This window comes from Micrasema longulum, unplaced genomic scaffold (assembly GCF_059751315.1).
Source record: "Micrasema longulum isolate JH-2025_06_02 unplaced genomic scaffold, ASM5975131v1 h1tg000883l, whole genome shotgun sequence".
NCBI classification, from domain to species: domain Eukaryota; kingdom Metazoa; phylum Arthropoda; class Insecta; order Trichoptera; family Brachycentridae; genus Micrasema; species Micrasema longulum.
Genome location: NW_028278075.1, coordinates 760,041 through 780,833, shown reverse-complemented (window position 1 = coordinate 780,833; position 20,793 = coordinate 760,041). Strand labels below are relative to the sequence as shown.

The 20,793-nt window shown below is 31.7% G+C and overlaps 1 protein-coding gene across 3 annotated transcripts in view; it reads right to left on the bottom strand.

The window, feature by feature from the left end:
* Positions 1 to 20,793, bottom strand: part of LOC148278423 (prostaglandin E2 receptor EP2 subtype) — a 127,845-nt gene that overhangs the window by 3,204 nt on the left and 103,848 nt on the right. Inside the window, exons 2-3 of one of the 3 annotated variants that reach the window (XR_015823210.1) lie at positions 893 to 1,249; positions 178 to 437 (exon numbers count right to left, since the gene is read on the bottom strand). Coding sequence is in view for 2 of the 3 variants with exons in the window: in XM_088231415.1 (XP_088087541.1) it covers positions 178 to 437; positions 1,060 to 1,249 (450 nt within the window). In the remaining variant the exon portion in view is untranslated. The remainder of the gene's footprint in view (positions 1 to 177; positions 438 to 892; positions 1,250 to 20,793) is intronic. The other 2 variants (XM_088231415.1, XM_088231416.1) reach the window with 2 other exon arrangements.

Below are 20,793 nucleotides of genomic sequence, written 5' to 3'. Positions count from 1 at the left end.
AGTTGATTTCAACTTTCACTAATTTCACGTGAGAGAACCCATTGAATGGAAAACACTCATTCAGATTCTGGTTCTATTTCACACGCATAACTGTATTCTTCGTCTGAGTGGAGACAGAAATGAAATCCATAAATAATGTTTAAAAATATAGATAAGTTTTCAGTAAATGGTGTTTACCATTTGAGGCATCCAACATATAATGAAACACACAGAAAGAGTTGCCATGAGCTTGCTGAATGCTATTTCATCCACTGTTGCTGTGTTGTAGACAATCGGTTCATTGAGGTTGTTTGCAGCCAAGGTTTTTCCTTTACTAGATGTCCTGGATATCCTTCTAACTAGCAGTCGCTGATCCCCTCCACCGCGATAACTGCTCTGGCACAGTACCCTGATTACCGCTAAGTTGCACCACACAAGGCATATGCATAGAAGAGTTCCTGAAATTAACAAAACACCATTAATGCTTCGCGCCATAAGGAAATTGTATGGAGACATGCAGAAAAGTAATCAATAGTTGATTGAGAGAATTATAAAAGCATTGCGGTAGGTACCTATAAAATAGTTAATCTTAAAAACAAAATAAGATATGACTGCAGAAAATGATGATAGTAAAACATTTTTTTTCTCCCGAGTTGATAATTTAAAGGTGCCTAAAGACATACTCTACATTAACTTAGCAATCGTCAAGCTGTGACAAATGTCAATGTCGATCGTCAAATATCATGAGTTTATGTAGGAAACGTTCGATTTTTGACAATAGTTAAAAAAAATTGCAACCAAATATTTATGCTCGATTTTTGAAGTATTGACGACAAAATATCGAGTTTGTTCGTAGGCAACCCGAGAATAAGACACCAAAAATATTTTTTCAGGTTATGTTTTTGCTACTCACCTAGAGATGTCGTTAAATGACAATTTATGTGTTATTTTACTAACTCACTCATAGGTGGCAGTAGAAATGGCTATTAAAAATGTAGTTTAAAAAGATGTAATGGCGATGGAGATGATAGCAGTGAAAATAAGATAAGATTGAAAACTGTTTAGTGAATGGTGGAATACCGAATGTAAGTACGACGTAGGCGTAAGCAACGTCGACCGGTTCGGTGGCTTCCCGGTACCGCAAGCAACGATACTGGTTGCCTCCCTGACCGTAGTAGATACCGAACCCGAGGAAGGGAAGGCAGGTCAGTACGGCCGCCGCCGTCCATAGCAGGAGTAGTGCCTTGCGCACCACGTAGTACGTCACGTGCTGCAAAATCAAGACACTTTTTGAATATTTATTGCCGCCTCGTCTGTTTATTTAAATTGCTATTCGATATTATATTACTTCACAGGAACCTGATTCCAAAATATGAAGGGTTTTTCAATTGGCGTGGATAGATTTTGACGGCCCGTGGCGGCCATTTTGTTTTGATGACATCTGTCAAATATTTTTTTTATTATTCAGTTACTTATGCCAAATTACTATGGCAAGTTACACAATTGAACAGCACGTTCAAATGATAAAATTTTATCATCAAAATGAGTGTTTGTTAGTGCAAACGTTGCGCGCATTGCGCCCATTTTACGGTAGACGTGGTGGCCCTTCACAGTCACCTCTTCAATGTTTGGTGGCCAAATTTGAGACGAGCGGTTTGACAATCAATCAGCCAACTCCCGTACATTCAAGGAACGCAAGATTGGCAGAGAATATTGCCGCTGTCCGTAAAGGGGTACAGCAGAACTCGAGAGAGTCGATTCCTCGCCGTGCATAAGAACTCGGCCTTTCGCAGACTTCAACTTGGCGAATATTGCATCAGGATATAAGTATAAGATGCAACTGAGCCAGGAGCTCATACTTCACACACAACTTTTATTTAATTTCAACATCTACCCGCCCTAATTGAAAAACCCTTTATGTTACTTCTATTATGAAAAAAGGCAATGATAATCGTACATTTAACAATAGAAGTAGGTTAAACAGGGTGCCTAGAAGTAAAAGAAAACGTGGTGTTAGAAGGTGTTAGAACACCCTTAAACCTGTAAAATAAAGTTCAATAATGTTTGCTGCCTTCAAAATATTAATGTTTTTTTTCTTTGATTTCGCTTTAGTTACCCAAAACGATATTTCAGTCGATAATTAATAACCATTTATTAATCTATATAAGTATATAACAATAAAGTAAAAAATACACTATCACATAAAAAAGAATGAGATCTATCGTACCATAGAAAATATTTAAAATTTATTATTTTTAATATGAAAATAGTGTTCCTTAACAACTCGAGATGCCTATTTTAAAAAAGTAACCACCTAAAAAAATTTTTTTGGCCATAGAAGTTAATAGTACGGAACGTTAAAAAATGTTAACGAGTATAATATCTTGTTCTGTTATGCCCAATTACACGGTAAATAGGCATCAAATTTTTCATAGGCGCTCGCGTACTACCTAAAGCAAAATTTATAGTCATTTTTATAAACACCCAGCTTTTATTTCAAAACAGATTAAAGTCAACAATTAAGTTCGTTTAATCTTTTGATCCTAGGAATAAGTAAAGAATCAACAGTTTTATCTATTTGTTTACATTAATAGGTACTTCTTAATGTGAATCAAATACATTTTAGAGATAATACCGGAAAAAAGATAGATAAAGTAAAAAGGTTTTTGGTTTAAAACTTTATAATCGTAAAAAATAACTATCAAAATAATAACAACGAACACTAAAATGAAAGCCTGAAGAAAAATTCATTAATTTACAGATTTTTTTAGTAAAAAGTATATTACTAAATGCCTTTTTTCAGTGTCTGGGCTGATGAAGTATAAAACTATAACTCTTGACTCACGCTTTACATTTTCCACTCATTTTGATAATATAAAAGAAAAAGTCCTAAAGATGTTAGGGTTCATATTATACAGAATATGTAAACTTTTGAAATGTGTATCATCGATAATTTGTTTATACAATTTGGATGTGTAGTGTCACCAAATTACATAACTCACATAAATTTAATTGAATCTGTGCAAAAAAATATCTTCGTAACCAAATATTTAAATGTAACCTGGACACTTCTATCTAGCACATTTTGGTCTAGATAATAAGTTGGAATTTACTCTGCATTTTGTTTAAAGAACCCCTGAATGTCCCCAGTCGGCGATTGAGATCGTACACAACATTTTATTTTCCAACATTCAATATTAATATGGCGCACTTTAATGCATTATCGCGTACTTTAAGATTATATAATAACGCAGAAAGTAGCGCTAATATTGATATTTTTAACGATACATTAAATAATTATAGGAGAACTGTAACGCAATTTATAAAATAAAATGTTCCCTTATTTTAGTTAGCTAAAACAATTTGTTAGTACAATTTATTGCAATAACGTTCATAGTATTAATTGAATTAAATTAAGCTAGTCCATTATAAAAAAAACTTATTTGTGCATGTTGTGTTCACATATAATTAATGAACAATATCTAAACTTAACAAATTGTGATTATTATACCAATGTCGTTTGTGTAGTTTTTTGTTTCTGAACCATAATAAATAAAAAATAAAACATATGTATGTGAAATAGAACCAGAAACGTTAAGAAGTGGTGTCGACTCGATGGCTACTCTCAAGTAAAAATCTTGAAAAAGCAAACCGAGTGGAGATAAGTCCGCCTCGTAGTGCAGTGGTGGGCGTGTCCCCCTGCCAAGTTTAAAATTTCTAGGTTCGATTCCTGATATGTCGATATGAAATATTGTTTTTCACTAATAAGTTAGAGTGATTATATAACCTTCGTGTGAGCATTTGGTGTAACAATGGGTAACTGAACATCGCACGAAATGCAAGATCGGGCAACAGAGGGCGCTGTCAGCACATTTCAAATCAAAGAATATAAGACAGATCGCTCTCTTTTCTACGCCGACAGCTCTTAGCGAATACGTGCTGTTGAATCTCCAAATTCCTTTTTTATAAATTATTCTCACCTTGTAAATGTAAACTCAGTGAAAAATAAATTTGATGTGAGTAACTAATTTCCACCGCGTTTCATTTCATAATCATGACCTACATAATTCCAAATATCTGTATCGGGATAATCTTTCAACGGATCATATCCCAACAGATCCAATGCCCCATGCATCACTGGGTGCGAAAAATAAAATGATCATTGTATGGGTTTTAAAAAAAATTAAATAGTCGCGGAAATAGAAAGTGAATCAATTAGAGGTAAACCCTTTTTAGACAATTTTGACCGAAAAATGGAGACGCTTCCAGTTTTCACGAGACTTTTTGGCAACTCAATAAACATTTTTAAACCTTCATAGTAGTGTTTTTCGAAAATTTTGAATACGCGACCCCTTAATAAAATCGCCAGATATTTTTCTACTATGAGTAGAAAAATATCTGGCGACCCCGGTACGCTAGTTTTTCATCCCTTGCTTTTTCCTTTTTCCCTACTTGTAGCTGCGACCCCCCAAACATGGCTTCATGACCCACAGGTTGAAAAACACTGCTTTATAGTATAGGTTATTAGTTATTATTAGTATAGGTCACACGCGGAGTAATCTCAAAAACTAAAAATTAAAATAAGCGCTGATAATACTATACTTAAAAATTTAAAAAACAATTTTTGGTTTGGTTTAATTGTCTTTTAACAAATAATAATAAAAAACCACTGAACTTCCTCATTGTCAAAAAATGTATTATAAAAATCATGTTCATCATCATGATTTCCTTTCGGCGCCTAATGGTGCATAGGGGACTGCATAAGTAAACCAATCACAGCGTATCATGATTGTTTTTGTTGCACGAAGGTAAGATGATCAGTCTTACACTACAGGTACCGGTCCAGAGACTATGAAATAATCTAGTATGAAAATATTTGGACATACTTAAAACATTGTTGAATGAACTAAATGGTAAAAGAGTTTTGAAAAAAAAAATGCGTTAACTAGTAGGTGAATTGGTTCAGCCGGATGAATCTCACCCACATGATAAAGGTTTCAGCTCTTTTACTTCAAAAAAGTCAACAGATGGAAGAGTTGAAGAAATGTTGATGTTTAAACATAGGCAGAATTGTGAATGTTACACAGTGTGTAAAGTGGCCACTGAAACCAGCAACCAGCCAATGACAGGTCATAAGACCTGTAAATGCCTAGACTTCTATATTCCTTTCTCAAAAATATTATTTATCTTTGTTGCAATAAATTTTGATTATTTTTTATAATATAAATTATTATTTTTTCTTTATTTTTTTAAACCTTGACGCAGAAGCTTGTTTGCTTTGAAACCGGTCGGTGGAAAAAAAATAGTGGTTAAAAACAAGGTTTTTTTTATTTATTTTATTATATGAATTATTTTAATTTATTTATAAGTATTTAACGTGTTAGATAGAATGTGAATATAAGAGACAGGTTAAAACGTATAAGATTGATTGAAATATTTATTACATTTACTGACGAGCTGTAAATATTCTCTTCAGTAGGACTAAAATAAATAATGAGGAAGTTCAGTGGTTTTTTAAAAAAAAAAATATTTGTTAATAGACTGTTAAACTAAGTCAAAATTAATTTTTAAATTTTTTTATATATTTTATTATCGGCGCTACGATTTTTTAAAGTTTTGTATTTCTGAAATAACTCCGCGTGTAACGCCAGAGGTTCATTTCCGCTTATTCTCATTCAGTTCTTCCCATTGGTCCAGAAGCGACAAGCAGACCGGAAATCTTCCATAGCTCTTAGATTATAGGTTGATTCACATGAACCAGTGACGTCATTTAAAGTAGTGCGGTTTTATCAAAATATTTATTATTATTTTTTCTGTACATTTTCAAGAAACTTTGCCGTACAATTTAATGCTCTAATTTTTACCCCGCGAAAACATTTTTTATATCCAATTTCCCGTAAGGCTGAAGTTCCTAATTGTAAATATGTACCTACATGTTCATTATTTTTTAATTTCTTATTTATTAAAAAATAAATTTCATAAAAGGTACATGTTTTTTTTTATTTTATTCAAATCTACTTATATACATCTAGTAAATGTTATAACTTTAACTCTCCAGAAAAGAGACTAGCCCGTATGCAGAGACAAACCTTAAGTCGAGGAAAGTACATTCTATTGTCTTCACCTTCGGGTTATTCTTTGGTATCGTAAAAAATAAATAAATAAAAAAAATGTAAAAAAATGTAAACGTATGCAGATACAAAATTTAAGGTGAGGAAAGTACATTATAATTTCAAATGCAGAGAATAACCCGAAGGTGAAGATAATAGAATGTAATTTCCTCACCTTAAGGTTTGTCTCTGCATACGAGTATAACTTTTGTGCTTGGAGAGAGACTTACACTGTTATAGTTATTTATTCTTTAGAATTTATATAATTTTGAATAAATGAGTACATGAGAAAAAAAAACTTATAGGATATAAAAAGATAAACAGAAAATAATAATACATTCATACTAATTAAAATTAATGCAGTTTTTGCACTTGTTTTCTTTAAATTTACTTTCAATTTATTTATTGATATATTAGTTTTAATAGTTTTTAGTTCATTGGGGAGATTATTGTAATTTTTGACACCTCCGAAGACAAAACAAAAAGCTTAGCAGCGAAATGATGTATTTTATCCTGGATTTAATGCTTAATTAATTAGGCGAATATAATAAATATCAATGTTTTTTTAAGGTGGATATTTTGCAGTACCGTATGCACCATTGAATAAGGGCAAATCCAAAGTACTTAAATAATATGGTAAAACATTTTTTTTCCTTTACTCAATACCCAAACCAAAAAGCTTTTTGTTTGGATTAATTTTCGTTGTTTGCTTGCCCATTCAAAAAGTTTAAGAAACAATTTGTCCATGAAAAGTTTAAATGAGTTAAGGTTTGAAACAAAAAACTTTTGAGAATCGACACTCAAATAAGGTTACAAGAAAAGTTAAGGAAAATATTTATTGTTTTATAAAGTTTGAAAATATGTTATTTACTTGTAATTTTATCTTTGATCTGAACAGCAAAATTTATCATCGAATCTCTTTGAGACGATATTTCAAAGAGGCAGGTCCACGTGTGCTCCCTAGGTTGAGCAATTGTGTCTTCGGATTTTTCCAGGCTAACTATGCAGGCGACCAACTCCCGTACGTCCTCCAAAACCAGGTCCGTGCTCGTAGTTCGGACGTTCAGGACTAGAGAGCCTGATGCCTTAGTAGGCAAGCGTAGTAAAGGATCTTGAGAGGCAACTAACTTGCCTGATTTATAATATTTTCATATAGTGTAAACACTTTGTTAAAATATTATTACCTTCATAGTAGATGTCAACGATTTAAGCAATTACAATATAAGACTAGTGAACATATTACTAGAGAGCAAAAACTAACCCACAATATCTAGAATTTTTAAAGGGCGAATAAAATAATAAATGACCTAATAAAATAAAAAGAAACGATTTTCACCTGTTTTTAAAGATAACTCTAAACGTTAAAAATAAAGACATTAAAAATATTCACGAAATTATTTTTATTAAGAACTTGTTTTTTAAAAATATGTAATATAGTAAAATGGAATGACGTGGTATTTTTCGGCTACGTGACTTTTATCTACTATGGTGTAATATGGATAAGTTATCTTAGTATTTATACCTAAATGGAGATTTTTATTAAAACTGGATACTGACGCAAGGCGAAAAAAACTTATAGCGGCCATACGATACAGTATTAAATTTCCAATAAGTGTGAACCGAGAGACATATTCCAAATAAAAACTAACAGGTGTGTGAAAATGTAAAATACGAGTACGAATAACAGAAAATAACTAATAAAAAAATTAGAATGATGAGATCCCATCTTGTCTTTTCTGTTTTTATTTTCTATTTATATATATCCCAATAAAGTCTATTATTATTATTATTATGGATGACTTATATAGCGCCATTTTTGTATTATAATAAAGGCGCTTTACATAGTGATTCTATAGATAAATACATTTAATTGAAGCTTTTACATTTGTATTTTAATTAAAACAATTTATTTTGTTGTCACATGCTACGGATTTATTCAAATGATTTAGAGAACAAGTGGGTTTTAAGTTTTTTTCCGAAACATCACTTCACTTTCACAGTCTCGCACCTCTGCTGGTTGCGGTCGCTAACTCTACCTTAAACACCTAATCGGTTCACTGTTTCTTTTACATATTATGCATGTTTAGTTATTATATAATCCCGAAGAAGGCAACGTGTAGTTGCCGAAACTAGTCGGTTGTGTCAATAAAAAGTAGTGAATAAAACAAAGTAATTTAATTTATATAAGTATCTCTAAAATAAAATACTAATTTGAAATGCTATCTTTATTTTTGTTGTAGTTTAATAAACACTTTTAGTAGATAAATATTTCTATAAAATCGCCTTTTTAAAATATAATTATATTATCCATCGATGGAGATACAATAAAACAAATCAGGATGAATTTTTATGATTTTCGAAATTTTAGACGTGGACTTATTGAAAATGAAATTGTACGACGCATCATTAAATATTTTTTTAAATAGTGATAATATAAAAATGATAATAACAGGTTCAACTAGAAATTTTAATTTGGCCAAACTTTTCAACTTTTCGACTTCGTAGTTTTATATAATTATCCTTAATCTGAGTCCCACGGCCGTAAATAAGCCGAGGAGTAATCAAAGAAACGAAAAAAAAACTAAAGGAAATCATAAAAAAATTTAACATTTGAATAAGGGTCACCGTTTGCTGTTTAACCTTAGTACAATAGGGCCTTTGTCGGATACGATAATTATAATATTTATTTATATTTTGTCTGTTCCTTGTATTTTTATGCTATGATTTTTATGGTATTTTATAATGTACAAGCTGAACCCGGTAATGCTTTACCATTGCTAGATTTTAATAAATACTTGAATATAGATTAAATGAACAAAATCGAAAGTTTGATATCAATTATAATATTTAGTTTAAATTAGATATGCATAAATACATAATTATTTTCGTATTTCGGATTACATAAATTCTGAGGATATTCGGTGATAGGAAATTTTGTTAAAAATATATTTGAAAGAGTGTCAAAATGAAAATTTCTGTGTCAGTACGTTTGGCATTTTTCAAAAATGGTTATTATATTTGTATACCGTACGCCCGAAGATAGCAGATAATACTTGGCGTTCTTAAGGGTTTTTGGATAGTTTTAGTATCCTTAATAAACAATTTATAAAAAAAAAACAAAACAATAGAGATATGCCAATGGTAAAAAATCAGGTTGTGGTCCTGTGGCTCGGACTCACGGACCAAAGGTCCGTGGTTCGAATCCCTCTCTACCCCAACTCGATTCCCATTTTCTAATAGTGAGTTATTTACAACTCGTTGAAAATGGCCCTCAAAATTAAATATTTGGGTAAATCATAAGAACGCAAATATTTCTTTTTCTCTTAAAAAAAATAAAAAAATATCTACATCGTATAAAAAAATCACTGCCTTATTATTGTGTCATAATCAAGTTTGTATGAAGAAAAGTCAGACCGCGTTTCCTCTTAAGATTACACATTATTTAACATATTTACAAAACTTAACTTCATAATGCTTTTACGTAACCATAGAATTAGGTTCGTTGTTCTTAATTAAAATCATCGACCTATTAATACACATAGACGCACCCTGAGCCCTCTAAAATTATGACACTTAGCTCATGCCCGACGCGTATTTAGTCGTTCTTTAACTGCCAGCCGGATTTTGACGTGAGCTTGGCATTTGATCCAAAACCAAAATACCTGATTGTATCCTGAAAGCGTGTAAAAACCATTCGGAAAAACTTTAAAAAGATGGTGTAACTTTTCATTGGTATGTATGTAGGTACCTTGTCACTTGTTTATGATTGAATTCTAAACCTTGAAATGATTAATTTTCAAATACATATTTATTATTCCAAATGTCAAGCTCCTCTCTTCTTACCAACAGGGGTGCACTTTATGTAGGAGTGTGATTTTCAAAAATGTATTAAACGTCAGCATTACCAAAAATCTAGCAAAAAAAAATTCACTCGTGTAAATTATAAGAAATTGAAGGAAATAATTTGTTTGCGATCCATAAAAAACGAACGTTGTGTGTAATCATTAAAATACAAACTTTTTTACCAACAAAAAAATAACATCCTCCCAATTTTTAAGTGTATGCTTTCTCGTCGAATGCAACCCTGGTAGGTCGATGAATATAACATTTACGCTCCTAACTTTTTTTCTACATATTAAATTGAAGATGTTAAGAGCTATAAAAATACCCAGCGTAAAGCCAATCCTTTTGAAAAAAAAAACGCACATAAATCGATCCATTGAGGACCCACATACGAACATTGCCTTTTATAATTCCTTTTGTCATTATATATTTTACGTATGTATTTGTAAATAACACCTATTCATAAATAAATAATAATATTTTTTTATATTTATTTTATAAAAGTACACTTAAAGTTATCACATAAAAAACCGTTCTGTAAAGAATATATGAAACATAGACATTTTTCGTAACTCCATATAAACAGGTAAATGTGATATTTTTGTGGCGATATAAAAATAAATGGGATAATTTACATGTAAAGCCTCGCACTTATCAACGCCTTCGTGATACTATTTTCTGGATAATTCGGCATATTTATTGATTAAACTTCTGTACAAAATTTTGTCTTAAAATATTATTAATAACATTCGTGGTGTAAGGATGGAATAATTTCATATTTTATTATTATTACGAATTCAGAGTAGACAAGTAATATGAAAGTAAGAGGAGAATAACATAATTTACAATTTTCCTTGGCAATATTTATATTTGTTTTTGTGCTAAATAGTGGAAGGTTGAAAGAAGCAACGTTCATTTATAAAAGATTTTATAAATTGCTTTATAAACATTTCTGGGCCTCGATTACAATGGGAAGTTAAAATTTATATTAAATTTTATCTATAAAGTAAAATTAAGTTTTCGGTATTAAAAACGGAATATGTTTACATTTTTTTTCTTCTAAACATGTTCAATTGCCGATTACCGGCGAAGATACTTTGAATTTTCCTACAAATATCATATAAAATTTCGTACATAAATATTGATATTAGTTTTACCGTCTCAGTATATACCGATTAAGATAGCCGTTCATAATCGCGGCCCTGGATATATTTTATACAGAAGATGGCTCCTAATAAATATTTTTCACGAATTTATTCCTCATTATTATAATGAGGAAGATCAGTTGTTTTAAAAAAATAAATTCTTATTAGGCTATCAAACTAGGCCAAAAAAATATTTTTGTTTATCGTTTTATCAGCGCTATGATTTTAAAGTTTTGGCATTTGTAAGTGACTCCGCACGTGACGTCACTAATTCCCGCCGGAGAGTTTTGCTGGTTTGTGAGTTGGCTTCCCGGAAGCTGGAAATCTATCACAATGCTCTATCATTGGTTTATCCTAGTGAACTTTGGATGTAGTACATACAATTAAATGCTCTAATTTTCGCCGCGTGTAAGAAAAGATTGCCATCTCAATTACCCGTAGCACTGAATTTCCTCATTATTCTGTGTCCGGGCGGATAACGAATACAGTTCAGAGACTGAAAAAAACCGGTACCCTAGACAAGCGTTTTTGACCCGATGACTACTCTCAGGTAAAAATCCAGATGAAAAAAATTAAGTGAAGATTACTCTACCCCGTTGGGTAGAGTTGGCGCGTTCGCCTACCATTCTTGAGGTCCAGGGTTCGATTCCTGGAAGGGTGAAGGTGAAATATTGGTTTTTATGGTTTTAATTTTATGGAGCAAAATTATTATCCAACGTTATTATATATGGGCTTAAGGATCCCCCTCAATGCAATAAACTGCTACATGAAGCGTAAGACCGATCACCTTGCATTCCATGTCACAGAAATTATTTAGATACCCCGCAGTTGGAGTGCCAATGCAGTGCCCTATGCACAATGTTTTGTGGTTTTAGTAAATACTTTGGCTAAAAACATTTCAGGGATCAACTAAAAACATATTTTATAGGATATGCGCCAGAAAGCGGTTGGATAAATATTATTATTATAATTCCATGTCCACTCCCTAGTTGGAGCATATGATATCCACAAACATTCTCCAAGCATCTCTGTCGGCTACCAGCTCCTGTGCATCCTCCCAAGTCAGGTTCGCGTCCCGTAGTTCTGACATGAACTGCCTACGAACAGTTAGCAGTGGACGACCAGGACGTCGAGAACCTTATGCCTTGTAAAGTAGGCAAGCGTGGTTAAGGCTTTCAGGAGGTATCCGCAGCACATGGCCAAGCCAACCGTATCGCCTCCGCTTGATGACATCATGGATAAATAGGTATTTCAATAAAGAAATAAAAAATCAATCATGGCTAAATAGATATTTCAATAAAGTTTTTTCTAATACTCTCTCACAGATGCCTCCCCGAATACTGTGCGAAAAAGACAACTTTACGTCGAACTGATTATGCCCAACTAAAATAGATAAAATCAAAATCTCATTTTCAGCACACCAAAACTTAACCGATTGAGTTTTTTTAAGACAGAGTATAAAAAAATCCTTGTCAGCAGGTTTAAATTTATTTATTTTTTAGCAACATACAGTCAACAATAATTAAATGACATAATAAATATAAGGTTTAATGACAGACCAGCGAAGTTTCTAAATAAAAATCAAACATATTAAATTATGGTACAACAAAAGGGTGCGTTTGTGTGTATTTGTATAGAGGTGAGAGTGTGTATTTGTGTGGGAGTAAGTGTTCAGGTATGTATAAATAAAAAACAAGTTGGAGAGTATCGTAGCCAGATAGAATGAGTCTTAATTTATTTTTAAACAAATATATCAATCGATGAAAAAAGAGCAAAGTGCATAGTTAGTGCTACAGACTGGCAGATAGAATAAATATTTATTTCTTGTCACGCGAAAGGGGACATTGAAAATAAATTTTGTGAGTTGGTTTAAAGAGTCTAATTTATTATTCAATAATTTATAAAAATATAATAATTCAGATATAGTGAGTCTATTTTCAAGGGTAAAAAATCAATTTCGTTTTGTAGATTGACTGTAAGTGCAAAGCGTTTTATTGTTTTTATAATCTAGGTATTTAAAAAATTTTCGTTAAACATTTTTAATACTTTTAATGTATGTTGTATTGTGGGCTCCACACAACGGATGCGAACTCCAAGTTACTACGTACTAAAGTGTTGTATGGAGTCTTCAATATTATCCATATACGTATATGTGTATATCATCACTGTCATAAGTATTATTATATAACTTTTCTACATTCCATTTTTTGACATGTATAAATTTTTATTATTTATATTTTTCTATTATTATTTTGTATATTGTTTTGATTAATTTGTATATTGTTTAAAAATGTTAATATCGGTTATCATACGTATTATTATATAACTTTTCTGCATTTCATTTTTCGACACGTATACATTTTTATTATTTATATTTTTCTATTACTATTTTGTATATTGTCTTGATTATTTTGTATATTGTTTTAAAATGTTAATATCGGTTATCATACGTATTATTATATAACTTTTCTGCAGTCCATTTTTCGACATGTATACATTTTTATTATTTATATTTTTTATTATTATTTTGTATATTGTTTTGATTATTTTGCAAATGGATTTTATTACTTGTATATTGTTTTAATATGATATAAATAAATATTTTTGATTTATATATCGAAGAGTCCCGACTTAATACGTAATTTTCTAACAAGTCGGGACATAAAAAACATATAATTGTGTGTGTAAAATTGTGTATTTTGGGCATTGAATCAATGAATAAATGTACGAGAATTTATTTGTATTCCGTACGCCCGAAGACGGCTGATAAAAGTAGACGCTTTTAAGGATATTTGGATGATCGTAGTTCGTATAAAATACAACAACAACAAAAAAACAAACGATAGGTACACGCCAATTGTCGATATCTATAGTGTGTAAACAATCATCGCTCTGGTGTCATAATCCAGGGAGAAAGTATGGGAATATATTTGTATAAAGAAAAGTCAAACCACGCGACCTCTCAACTCAATACCTAAATGAAATATCCAAATGCATATAAATCGAATTCTATTAGCATTTAAATACAAATCAAATTTATTCGTGAACGACACTGGACGTAAATAGTCTCGAGAAGCAGATAAACGAAAATTGATAGTTTTATGCGACCTGATAAATTATTCAACGAGCGATATTCAATTGTTACACAAGACAGGAAATTTTGTATAAGTGAAATGAAAATTATCCTTGGGATGTAGATATGAAAGATTTTATAATGTATCGATGATTTTAAAAAATACAGTCATAATTCGCATTAGTGAATATTTAAAATTAAATATTGAAAAAATAATATCGAAAAGATTTTTCACTTTACAGCATGATGAAACTGAAACTTATTTAAATAAGTTAAAAGTCACTCCAAAACGACCAAAATAAGCGTTTTTTTGTTTTACGAGTTTATTAAAATGACCATTAAATAAAATAAACATCGAAATAAAAATCATAAATTTAACATGACAACTAATAACACTCACAGGCCGAAAGCCGAAACAAACTAAAGGTACAGCCGAATATAATTTGACTCATCCCAACCACAGGTTTTGGCTGAGCCTAAGTTTCGGTCAATTTTTATCAGAAAGCAAAACTGTAGCCGAAGATCGTCAACCGAAACTTCGGTCGGTCACCAGATATTTTACACTTTTTGATCATAAATATCGACAAATAAGTGTTAAATAAAATTGTTTATGTAGAGTGCTTTCATTTTAATATAATATTAATACTAATACATGTTCATTTCTAATAACTGAGGTTTTATGTTCCTCACCAAGGTATTTTGATTAGCAATTTACTTATCTATTAGTAACGACAATACTATGTTCGAAAGTATGTATCTATAACAATAACATTTAAGAATGTAAGTGATTTAAATCTTTATCGTATATCAAATAAAAACAATTAATTGATAATTTTTAAATATATTTTAATATTAATAATCAGTTAAGGAGTAATTTTCGTCCTAAAAAAAACAAATATTGAACTTTGAATTTGGTCTGATAATAATATCACTAAAAATGTGTAGACGTAATTTTTTTAGCATAATGTGGTAATAAATGGTTTTTCGATTGGAGCGGGTAGATTTTGGTGGCCCGTGGCGGCCATTTTATTTTAATGACATCTGTCAAATATTTTTTTATTATTTAGTTATTTATGTCAAATCACCATGGCAAGTAACGAAATTGAACAGCACGTTCAAACGATCAAATTTTAATATTAAAATAAGTGTTCGTTAGTGCAAACGTTGCGCGCATTGCGCCCATTTTACGGTAGGCGTAGTGGCTCTTCACAGTCAACTCTTCAATGTTTGGTTGCCAAATTTAAAACAACCGGTTTAATAATCAATCAACCAACACCCATAAGTTCAAATAACACAAGATTAGCCGAAAAAATCACCGCGGTCCGTGAAAGTGTACAGCAAAACCAGAGGCAGTTGATTCTTCGCCGTTCACAGGAACTCGGCCTTTCGCAGACTTCAACTTGGCGAATGCATCGGGACTTAGGCTCACACCCGTACAAGATCTAACTGATCCAAGAGCTCAAAGTTCATGACCATATACAACGCCGTTTGTTCACTGACTGGGCTTCGAACCGTTTGGAAGACGACCCCAAATTTTTGCCGAAAAATCATTTTTAGCGACAAGGCGCATTTTTTGATGAATGGCTGTGTTAACAAGCAAAATAGCCGTATATGAGACAACACCAACCTACGCGAGCTTCACCAGGTGATAAATGCATTCTCAAAAAGTTACCGTTCGGTGTGGATTTTGGGCCGGTGGCGTCATTGGCCCGTACTTTTTCGAAAACGACGTTAGTGAGGCGGCCACCGTCAACGGCGAGCGGTACAGAACGATGATAACCAATTTCTTTTGGCCCAAATCAAACCATATAGACCTACATAGACGACATATTGTTCCAGCAGGACGGCGCTACGTGCCACACAGCGGACGCCATGATTGACATTCTGCATGAAAGATTTGAGGGTAAGGTTATCTCTCGCAGGGGTGATCTGAATTGGCCACCAAGGTCATGCGATTTGACCCCGCTAGATTTTTTCTTGTAGAGTTTCTTGAATTTAAAGGTCTATGCAAATAAACCCCAATCAACCGATGCCTCAAAGGTGAACATAACACAGGCCATCGCTCAAATTCAGCCGGATCTAGGCGGAAGAGTCATTGAAAATCAGACCACTCGGATCCGTGCCACAGTAAGAAGCTGAGGTGGGCATTTAAACGATGTCATATTTCATATTTAATGCCACATATGGGCCCTTTAAATAATTAAAGAATTTTGTTTTAACCTCAGACACAACTTGTTTTATTTCATTTCAACATCTACCCTCTCTCATTGAAAAACCCATTAGAAGAAAAAAAAAATCAGGAACAAACAGAAAAAATCCACCGTAAAGTTTGCGATAGATTTGAAAATTCGTTGGAACTGCCCTGTTAAATTCGACATAAGACTATAATACATTTTGTGACTATATATTAAATACTTACTTATGCCTGTAGCTGTTTGTGCGACGAGAAAAAGAGGCATAAAGTGTTTTTCAAGTTCTGGCTAAAAAAAGTTTTGAATGCCTACCACGTTTCAATTTGGGTATTTCATTTCTGGAGGATATCAATTGCGACGTTCTGAGAAATCAGAATCAATTTGTTTATGAAATCAGTCTTGTGTGACATGGTCTGCAATCAGAATTCAATCCCGAAATTGTAATTTCTGTGGAACGTTGGTCTTTTAGTCTGAAATTCATATTAGGAAACCTCTTCGCAAAATTTAAGTGAAAAGGGATCACAAACGAGAAATATTATAATTGTATTAGTATTGAAAAATAATGACTTTTTCAATAAATGACATGGGTATTGACTTCTTTAGAAATAAAAGTTCCTATCGCGAACGCATCAATAATATTGTGAACAAATCTCTCAAACTTCTTGGTTTTATTAATAGAATCACGGCGGATTTCAAAAATATCAATAGCACCAAAACACCTTTCTGCTCTTAAATTTGGTCTGTAATTTTTTTAAAATTATTTTTTTTTGTTATTGTTCTTTATTTAGATAACCAACAGCTATATTTATCTTAAATATAAAACATAACAAATTACAAATAAGCCAATTATAGGTTTTCACTAGTAGCATCACACTAGGTTAAAAAAGATTCTCGAACATAAAATGAACAGTAATCTAATGTAAATCCAAAAGAAAAGAAAAAATACTTCGAATTATTTCGAAAGCAAACGCCGCACGTCATTATGATTATTTGCAAGCAAATCTATGTTTAATGATTTTGTTATTACATTAAAATTATTAAAAGTTCGCCATAAATACGAATTTTGCCTATAATTAGATGAAACAGGAGGTATATGAAGAAGAAGGTTATTCCTTAGAACTTTGGAAGGAACATTAATAGAGAGTATGCATAGTAGTTCAGGACAGTCAATTGAACCAGAGGCAATTTTTAGTTGATGTTTTTTTTTATACATATTTGAATATATTGATCGGATTTAAACTCAAGTTTCAACCGGAAACACGTGTACTTTGCGAATTTTAAAAAAATAATTTCAATGCGTGATACCTGCACATTGTACATAGGATTCTATATTTGTGATGCATATTCCAAGTTGCTTCGCACCAATGTACAGTAAAGGATTTTGAGTGTCTTTGCCATTGTAAACGACGTAGAGCTACGCACAACAAAGCCAAGCGCACGCGATGTCTTTTTTATGATGCTGTCAACATGGGCGTCGAAAAGTAATTTACTCTCATGGAAGACACCTAGAACCTAGATCCTTTGCACATAATGAGCGTTAGAAGTTTTGACCCTTAAGCACATAGTAGGTAAAATTTTTACTTTGCGACTAATTGTAATAACTGAACACTTAGAAGGTTTAAGGTCCAAGCAATTGGAGTGGCAGTAATCCCCCAGACGTTCGAGGTCTGACTGCAGATCAGAGACATCAGCTGGGGTCTTGATTGTTGCAAAAATTTTCATGTCGTCAGCAAAACAAAGCAAGCTTTTTATAGGACCAATTAACCAAATAGTCTGTCCAGCATCGTTTTCTAAGAAAAGTGCTCAGGTTGCTCGGGTTGCAAAGGAGTAATTATTCCTATGTTGAAATAGAGCAATATCTTAATCTGTCTTCATTAGAGAAGAGTAGAACAGAGATGGACATTATACACATTTTCAAAATACTTAATTCTACATATAAGTGTTATCTATGTAACAATCAATTTCTTTTTATGTTCCCAATCGTGTTACCAGAAGTCGAAATTTACTATTTATTAAATATTTTAAGAGCAACTTTTGTTTTTATGCCGCAATATACAGAATATGTATATTGATCAATTTGTCGCATAACTTGAATATCTTTGGGATAGATCTTCTGCTTTTCGTAGATCTCTTCGCCCCTAACAGTCGGGATAAAGAAGTATTGGCGTGGCGTGGCTTGAAATCATATATATATAATATATATATATATATATATATATATATATATATATATATATATATATATATATATATAAATATATATATTTTAAAGTATTATATATTAATGTAGATCGTATTTTTAAAAATATACTGTTTACTATTATTTCATTGTCCATATGCCCATGTTTTACTTTGTTCCAAGTATTTATGTTCTGTTTTTTCAGTTTCTTGTATATTTTATGTTTTTATTCATGTGTTGTAATTGGCTTAGACCGTTAATATCATCACCATCATCATCATTCACTTTACGCATCTAATATTGCATAGGGCACTGAGTTGGTACACCATTCGCAGCGTATCTTGATCAATTTTATTACATGAATGTAAGATGTTCAGTTTTACGCATCAGGTGCTAGTCCAGGGGACTATGAAATATTTTAGTGTAATAACACCTTTTTAAATGAATAATTCATGTCAACCATGTCGGAAATCGAACCCGAGACCTCTTGCATGGTAGGCAAACGCGCTGACCATTACACCACGAGGCCGGCAAGACCGTAAATATAATAATAAACAAATATTCATACAGGAAAAAGTGGACCTAATCGAACCAATGTCAACTCAAAATGTTAATTATTATGATGCTGACTATTTAAACGGTGGATTAAAATATGGTAAAGCATAAAATATCATAATTATCTATATTCAATACGCAATATTCGGTTTTTATATTACGTAATATGTAAATTCAGGCGATGTATAATTTTATTGACTCGTCACATCATGTAAATTTATTTTATTTTCTAAGTAGTGACTAGTGACAGTTTGTACAAGCGACGAATTTAATATTGATGCTTTAGAATTAAGATTACTGCGAAAGATTTGGGAATAAATGACGTAACAAGTAATTTGGCGAAAAAAAATGTTGCGCTTGTTCCAAAACACGTCAGAAATAATAAATCAACCAAAATATTATTAAATTCGAACGCAATGTTTTAAATGTTGTATTTAAATTTACCTTTGAATGAATTTATTTAAACAAAAAACATATTATTATATTCAAGTTTAAAGTAATTTATTGAATAGGACAAGGATTAATTTTGTAACGCTAACGTCGGCTAAAGATGACATAAAATATGTATTTAATTTCGGTACAGGCGTGTTATAAAAATTAGATTACCCGCGTCATTTTCTTGCTGGCACAAAATGACGCTTTTATTATGTACGTTTACTTATTTCTTTTACGATTTACGCACTTTTAACTCAGATGTTAAATTTTTAATGAATTGAAATGTTTTTAAGCGAAAATATTTCTAAATAATTTATATTTTTGGTGGTCACCGAATACAAGAAAACTGCCATAACTTTTTTCTAGTTTCTATTTGTTGGCTTAGATAAAATAGAATCAGAAATCTAGACGAGCGTTTTCGACTGCTAAGGTCTCAGGTTCGATTCCTGGCTAGGCCGACAAGAAAGAGTTGTTTTGAAAGGTAGTTTTTATTGAAATATTTTGTAGCCCCCGGACTGGAACTTGAAACACGAAACTGATCTTACCTTCACGCAAGAGATAATTGAAATACGCTGCTTTTGGTGAACTAATGCACCCTTTACACCATTAGAGGCGGTTTAGGGTATGATTACGATGATATTGTTTATCTATATGTAACTAATATAAACCTTCGATAACATTACAATTTTTTATAAAAAATTCTCAATAACATATTTTTTCAAATTAATTTGTAATATTTCGATCTATTCTATCTCCTTTATTTCTTCAGGTAACTCATTGTAAAGCTTCAATTCCTTGTACAACGAGTTTTGGGATTATGTTTTTCTCCTCATTGGTAATCTTCTCTTTTTTTTATCTCTTGTTTCATATGTTTGACATTGTTGGTTAAATTTTATTATTGTTTTTATTTTATTCATCCCCTTAATTATTTTATGCATAAAATTTGCTACATTGTATTAAATTAGCTGCTTTACTGAGAGCAAGCCAATATCTTTGTGCACTCTTTCTACATAAAATTAGATATTTCTTTTGAGTATAATCCTCATCGCCTTATTTTGAAGAATTTGTATATTTTTAATTTCTCCTTCATTACATAAAAAAAAGAATGGAAGAACAGTAATTTATGTGTGGACATATGATTGTTTTATGTATAAGAACACTCCCCTTTATATCTATTACATTTTGTAATCTTCCCATTTTTTTATATTTTTTTGTTACATATTGAAAATATGTTTTGGGATTCAAATATCTATCTTAGTATACTCCAAGATACATACTTTAT